Source organism: Arachis hypogaea, chromosome 2 (genome assembly GCF_003086295.3).
Source record: "Arachis hypogaea cultivar Tifrunner chromosome 2, arahy.Tifrunner.gnm2.J5K5, whole genome shotgun sequence".
Lineage (NCBI taxonomy): Eukaryota > Viridiplantae > Streptophyta > Magnoliopsida > Fabales > Fabaceae > Arachis > Arachis hypogaea.
In genome coordinates this window covers 95,064,691-95,072,721 of record NC_092037.1, presented here as the reverse complement: position 1 = coordinate 95,072,721, position 8,031 = coordinate 95,064,691, and the positions used below count along the sequence as shown (strand labels likewise).

At 26.3% G+C, this 8,031-nt stretch overlaps 1 protein-coding gene across 2 annotated transcripts; it reads right to left on the bottom strand.

The window, feature by feature from the left end:
- Positions 1–1,352: 1,352 nt before the first annotated feature.
- On the bottom strand, positions 1,353–6,650 carry LOC112752449 (pectinesterase). 2 transcript variants are annotated; one of them, XM_025801547.3, is made up of 3 exons: positions 6,069–6,650; positions 2,914–3,246; positions 1,353–2,115 (listed from the first exon to the last, which is right to left on the bottom strand). In XM_025801547.3, the coding sequence occupies exons 1-3, from the start codon at positions 6,544–6,546 to the stop codon at positions 1,424–1,426; spliced, it is 1,503 nt and encodes a 500-aa protein (XP_025657332.1). In that variant the 5' UTR covers positions 6,547–6,650; the 3' UTR covers positions 1,353–1,423. The 2 variants fall into 2 exon arrangements, with proteins under 2 accessions (XP_025657332.1, XP_025657331.1); XM_025801546.3 differs by having other exon boundaries at positions 2,914–3,252; positions 6,069–6,647.
- Between the last annotated feature and the right edge of the window lie 1,381 nt (positions 6,651–8,031).

Here is an 8,031-nt window from a genome sequence, read left to right as displayed (position 1 = left end):
CATAACTTGAGTTACAAATTAAAGGTCTAATTGATGCGGTTTTAACGACATTAAAAACTAACGTCCAAAACTTTCCAACAATATATAATAGTTTATAATTACTCTCTAGATTTAGAGCAAAAAGTGGCGCCTCACAAAGAGTTCACAGTGGTATATGACCATATATAGTGACACCAAACTCCAATTGCCTCAAGTTTGGCGCCAGAATCTCATACAACCTTCATTAGATATGGCCATGGTGGCGCCAAACTTGACCCAACTCAAGTTTGACGCCAGAATCATCATGTTCTCCCATTTGTTTTGGCCACAGTGGAGCCAAACTTGGCCCAACTTAAGTTTGGTGCAAGCTCAAGAATTCAGAGTGATCCCCACCTTTTCTGAGAGCAAGCAACGTGGTTTTTCCTTTCTCTTGATTTAAATTTTATTCTATTCCCAATTATAAAAGATATTAATTAGTTTTTAGAAAATATATTTTACATTAATTAGAGTTAGATATAAAAAAAAAGATATCTCTTCTTCTCCTTCTTCTTTTCCTCTTCTTCTTTCTCACTTTTTACAATTTTTTTCTACTAGAATTTATTTTCACTATGAGGAACTAAATCTCCTTTGTTAAAGATAGGAGTTCTGTTTATTCTATGGATTAATATTATTATTCTTCTATTTTAATTAATGTATTAATTTCATTTTCAAGAATTTGTTTACGTTCTTCATCTTAAGGATTTGGATAGATCGGAAGAATAACTCTCATTCTAATTGTGTTCTTGCTAAATCTTGAAAAAATAATTTATTTGAACAACAGTTTAAAAAAAATTCTTCTGAATCACTAATTATCTGGACTAGGGATACGTGACATATAATTCTCTTATATTTGGATAATTAGGGTTTTGTGGTTAATAAACTAGAATTGGACTTATATATAACCCTCTAATTAAAATTAAGTGACTAAGGAATTGACATTTAACTAGGTTATAGGAGACTAAATTATTAAGAAATTAGGGTTTAGTCAAATATAGTTTGTTATGAATTGAATATTGTATGATTAAAATAGTTGGTAAGAAATAGAAATAAGAAAATAAACAACTTTAAAATCTTAACTGTTTTCTCTAATAGCTTTCACATAAAGTTTATTGTTTGCTTTCAAATTTTCTGAATTTACGATTTAATGCAATTAAACTCTCAAAACACCATTTCTACTAATCTGACTAAGTAAATCATTCAACTATTGTTGTTTAGTCCATTAATTCTCATGGAATCGACCCTCATTCACTTGAGGTATTACTTGGTACGACCCGATGCACTTATCGGTTAGGTTGTAGATTTTGAATTCCGCACCATTAAGAACCAAAGAAAAATTTTCAAATTATAGAATATTATTATATGTTTTGGATAAATATATAGTAAAATACATTTATTTTTATTATTATTAGATCCCAGAGGAAAATGGAACCCCAGAAGCTGGAATCCACCTAGCACCTTGCAAGAACTCACCAACACTAAAAGGATAAGCCTCATTAGCACTATTCAAAACATGAAAGCCAGGCCAATTAACCCTATTCCTTAAAGAAGCACCACTCCCATAATTCATATACTCACCATAATACAAAGTCCTAATTGCAAATTCACCGTCCCATGGCCCCCACCCTTTCGGATCAATCAAACCATCCAAATCACTCTTCATCACCACAGTCCTAGAGTACTTCTTCCAAGGCCTACCCAAGAATGTCTTGATTGAACTCTCAGATGTAACAAAATCACTTGTTGGCCTAACCTTACAATTGATTATTGAAATCCCAGTTGGTTTTTTAGGATTTTCTCTCCCTTGTGCTGTTATATAGTTTGATTGGGACGACATTGGTTTTCTCACATAGATGTCACTGTTTTGAATGACAACTGTGGCATCTCCGAAGATGAAGTCTATGGTTCCATAGATTTGGCAATCTCGGTAGAATTGGCGGTTAGCATAGACATAGAGTGTGTCTTGGTATCCTCTGAATCTGCATCTGTAGAAAACTGAAAAATCTGAACCTGATTTTAGTGCTACTGCTTGGTGCTTTCTCGGTCCTGCTGTGTTTTCAAATGTCATGTCTCTTGCCCAAAATCCATCTCCAGATATATCTATTTTTGTACAAAATTTGTTTAATTAGTTCGATCAATAAAGACCAATACTAAAAAATTAACTTTTTTTTGTTAATATCAGTTAACGTCACGTGAATAAAAATAATTATATATTTATCCTCTACGTTAACTACACAAATAATTATCTAACAAAACGAATGTGATTATACGATTGTGTAAAATATTTTATGCTGTGAATATATCAAAATTAAATTATTATTTTATTATATTAAATTTAAAATCTTAAATTATAAATTCTCTTAACGTTAGATTTTAATTTACTTAACGTTGACTAATATTTTCTAATTAAAAGTTAGCTTTTTAATTATACTTTTTCATTAGTAAAATGTAACGTATTTATATTGCAAAAATCATTCTTAAAATATGTTATGAAAATATTTCAGTGTTGAGTGGTATAAGACAAGAATTTTTTGAGTGATAGATAAAATATTTAAAATAAAGGCACTCATTGCTTGGGAACTAAAATAAAGTTGTACAATTTTTTTTTATGTAAAAATTGGATGTTAATTGACTTTTGGTTGAGAAATTTAATAGATAATATTATTGTAAAATTGTCAAAATTAAATATGAAAAAAGGGGAGGAGAAAAAATAAAATATATATTAAATTATAGAAATTATTACTCACTACAAAAAAATAGTAGATTATTGATAAATTTATCGATAAATTTATTTTTTTTATCAACAATTATTTTTTTATTTTTTGTAGTGACGGTATGCACGTTGTTAAAGAGTTGAGCAATTTGTGATGAGAATGAAAAAAGTGTTGCTAGTCTTACCAAATGTGGCTGAACCAAGAGTAGAAGAACCATCAGCAGCACTTCTGCTTCCAGTGACAATGGTTCTGTCCATGCCATCTCCAACAAACATCACATTCTGCAATTTGGGTCCAATCACAACCTTCTCATCGTACACACCTGCTCTAACATAAATAATTCTTCTTTCTTCATTCTTGCTACCCCTTGAAGCAAGTGCTTCCACTGCATCTCTTATTGTTCTGTGTGTTCCTGACCCATCTTGTGATACTATGAAGTCTGCTTTCGATGTTGATGGATTCCATGATGCTAACATTATTCCACCATTACTTGATGATCTGGAAAATGCTCTCTCTGCTGCTCCTATAAGACAGGATTTTAATTAATTAAGATATTAAATTAATATTATATTGTCATAATAAATAATAAATCAAGTACAATCACATTGATATAATAATATTTAGAAGTAAATGAAAACGAAAATTTGAACATATTTTTACTTTTAATATTTTCTATTTTTTAAGATTTTATAATAAAAAAGAAAAATAATGAAAGTTATAAAAGTTTGTTTTCAGTTTTTATTTTTTATTTTGTTTTTAGCAATACTATATAATTAATAAAATTTATATTTTATTAATATTTAATTAAATCTAAATACTAAAAACTAAAAACTAAATTTTAAACTCCTAAACTTTAAATTTTAAGTTTTAATAGTATAAAAATAAAATATTAACTAAAATATTGACTAATATTAATAAAAAGTGTTAGTTGCTAGCTAGTATTTTTTTTTAAATTGTCTTTAATAATATTTTCGTTGCCTTTAATAATATTTTCCTTGTCTTTAAAAGTTTTATATAAAATTGTCTCATTTAACAACTGCTTTTTAATGGAAATATAAAAAAATTACTAAGATACATATATATGTTTGGATAAAACTATAAAAGAAAAGATAAAAAAGTTTTATCTATATAGACAAGATTTAATCTATCATCTTTCTATTCATTGAAAACTTAAAATAGCAAACACACAACTACGTAACTTTATTCCCCTTTCTTTTTGTATTTTTTAAAACATTAATTAATTGGAAAAAGAAAAAGAAGGTAGGAGACGCATTTATAAATACCGCGGCTCATTTTTCTATTTTTTTGTTTTGTATTTCTTTTAAAAATTTAAGGCTCATGCCTCTACATCATCCTTTCTCCTTTCTGACTTAACCTCAAAACATGAACAAAAAATGCTACCTAAATTACCAAATTTATATAAATTTTCATTTAATTTGACCAAGTTATGAGTATGGGGATAACAGAGAATATATCCTTTTTTCCTTTCAGATAGAAGGGACCAAATAGTTACCACTTACCACCACTTAAATAATATTATATTATTTATTTGGTGTTCAATTTTGGTTACTAATAATTAAGTTACACCAATAATTATGATCTTATTATTGCATATCCCACTCAGCTGTTCTTGATTTCTTTTGTTTGTTTCATGTACTAAAGAACCATATTCCACCCTCTATATATTCATGAATATGTAACAATAATGACCTCTTTTTTTTTTTTTCCATAAAAGAGTGAGTCGTAGCTATCCTTTAATAAATGCAGGAAGAGGCAAGTTCAAATTAAATAATATACATAATATAAATTAAATAATAAGATTAAAGGATCACAAAATAAAAGAGAAATGCAATTTGACTACTAGTCTGTATATGTGTGTGTGTAACAGGACACTTCAATTTGTGTATTATTACACGTATATATATATATGCTCAATAATCTTTATAATGTGAAAATAAAACACACATTAAAATATATTGGATTAATGTACGCTTGATTTGGTCCGTGTAAATATATTTGTGAGTGGTCTTAGTTTTGATAAATTTTGTAAATCAAAATATATAATTTAAAAGTAATATATATGAATTAACTTAATCTTTTAAAATCTTATAAAATAATAATTTAACTCATGTCAATAAAAAAACTCATTTAATTTATATGAGTATCTACAAGACTAATTTTGACCTATAAAAAGATATGAACAATACTAGCTAGGGAGGAAAAAGTAAAAAAAAAAAAAAAAGCTCATACTAATTCCAATCGAAAAGTGTTACCACCTATTATTTCTAAAAAATATATATATACCACCAAAATAACTCATATATACACATGAGATCAAAATAAGCATAAATCCAAAATATATATTGTATTTATATCAACATACATGGGTATAAAGAGTAGTAACACACACGTACGTGTAGAGTCTGAAATGCAGCTTGTAATAACATAATATTGAAATATATATTTTTAAAGGAAACGCTGCCTTGTTTTGCCACATGTGGAATGGTGAACTACTACAGCTTGAAAAATTATTTTTAACGGTTATTTATCTTATTTTTAACGCTAATAAAAATAAGTATTAATATATTTATTAGTAATTAAATATTAATTATCTTATATTTTATTATTAAAAAATTTAATAATAATTATGCATTATTCATAAAAAAATTTAATATTAACAAAAAATATATAATAATAATAATAATCATAAAATTATAAATTAAATAAAATATATAATAATAATAATTATTATATTATTACTAATAAACATTTGCTAAAAATTGATTTCTTTTTTTTTTATATTGTACGTGGTATATCCATCTCATATACGTAACATTTAGTTTAATATCAGAAGATATAGATTGACTTTTTGGCTTTAATATGTCAATCATGATACGGACATTTATATTACAAATAGAAGATTCCCTAATCCCTACCTGATCAATAAAATCACTTCATGGAAGTGATTGAGAGTGATCATGACTAGAAAGTGCAGAGAAATAAAAGAGATCATTTCATACAATATATCATGAGAAATGTATATCTCAAAACATTAATAATAATGCATATTTAGATAAATTAAATTTTTAATGATATGTTACTTTAGTCAAACAAACAATTCTTTATAAAAATATATAGTTACCATAAAATATTTTAAATTGATATATTATTTATTTACATATATAAAAATATATCTCATATCTGATAGATCCAATAAAAATCAAACAATACATATATATCAACATAAAATATAAAAAATAATTATGTTTAAATAATACTAATTAATAGACAAGAAATTAAAATACTACAAATTAAAGTTAAGTAAATATATACTCTCACCTTTTGGTTTTGCTTTGCCTTTTCTCTTAGCATACAAATCAAGAGCTTGGCCAAGCAACATGGTCAAGTTTCCATTTTCCAAAACCTCATCATGAGCACCAACATACCCTTTTTCCTTCAATCCATCCAAACAAGTTTGTTGGTTTGTCATCAAAGCACTAACCCAAGAAAGTGCATCATCATTGTCATAATAATAATAGCTACTATTCATTGAGTTCATCATGTAAGAAAGCCTATACTCACTCTCCTCATAGAGATTAGCACAATCTCTTAGAGCCACACTAGTACTTGAATAATTTTGGTGTGAATGATCATCAACAACTAGCATGGCTTCATTTCCAAGTTTCCCTAACAAATTGTTCATGATTTGTGAAACTTGGGTTTGGGTCATTTTTAGTAGCTCTATTTCTTGTTGGAGGGAGAAAGTGTTGGTGGTGAAGAGAAGAAGGAGAAAGACTAGTATGGAAAAATTGGCCATTTTATTATATTATTGGTTTCTTTTTTTTTTATTTTTTGGGGCAAGAGTAAGAGGGTTTTTGGCTTTAGTAGTGTGTTGTGATGAATTTGCATGGGTATGGTGTTGTGGATTGATGATTTATAGCCAGCTGAGGAAGCAAGATACATGTATCATGTTTTCTATCCAGGTGTCAAATTGGAGTGTGTGACCAAACTTTGTGCCATACATGTTTTCTATTACTCCTTTTAGGGCTAATTCTTATATAGGTGGAAGCTAATAAGAGTGATAATTTTTTTCTTTACATTATTTATAACCATAAATGTTTAAGAGAAGATCAGAGGAGGGAAAAGTATAATTAAGAATATAAATAAGTGAATATAAAATGATTATGTGAAAGATTATTTTACCTTATAAAGATTTTAGAATATTTTTTTAATGAAATATTAGGACTTCAGAAAATGGGTTGAGTTAGGCTATTTTATTTAACTATTTTAGATGAACGGATTTTTGTCTTAAAAAATAGGCTTTTGAAAATAAGATGTTTAATAGGTTCGACCAAATTAATTTGTGAATTAAATAGGTTGGCCGTAAAATAAACCCAGTAGCTTGTTTAGCTCATTAAGATTTTTCTCATATTTTTTAAATATTTTTTTAACCATCCAATCTAATTTTCAAGTTCTAACCAAAATATCTCAAGTTCCAACTCAATAATTTATTAAAAGGGCAAAAAATTTGGTTGAAAATTGTTTTTTTTTTTAAATTAGAATGAATAATCTATTTAGATATATTAAAGATATAATTATTTATATATTTTTTCTTATCAATTTAAATATTTGTGAAAGAAGTATAATATCAGAATTTTTATAAACTAAGATTAAGAGTTAGATTCTAAAAAAATTTACACAAACTCAAAAAACCTCTTATATAAAAAAATAGGTTAAAAATATAATTATTTATATACTTCTCTTATCATGCATACCTTGTTACGTGGGTATATTAAAATAACAATCTTATATATATAATGTATACACTACAACAAAATTATTTTTAATGACAAATTTTAGTAGCAATAATATATTTTTTGTATTACTATATGTTATAATAAAATTATATATTTTTGCTGTCACTAAAATTTTTTTTTATCAATAATTAAATAATTGGCACTAAAATCTTTTAGTGACGACAAAGTATAAAAGACTATAATATATTATTGCTGATAAATATATTAGCGACTATTTTTATTAATATTAAAAATAAAATAAATAATTAATAAAAATGATTTTTTTTTATTTATAGTGATAAATTAAAAAAAAAGTGGTCTCATACTTAAAAATTTTATAAAGATTTTAATTTTTGAAAAAAACAAGGAGAGTTGTAATATATATACTATCCGAAGCATTTAGCATATATGAGTAGTTGTTGTCTTATAATACACACGGTACCTGGCTGCTTGCATATATAGCATTGGAAAGAGACATATATCTTATCCATTATTATATTATATCA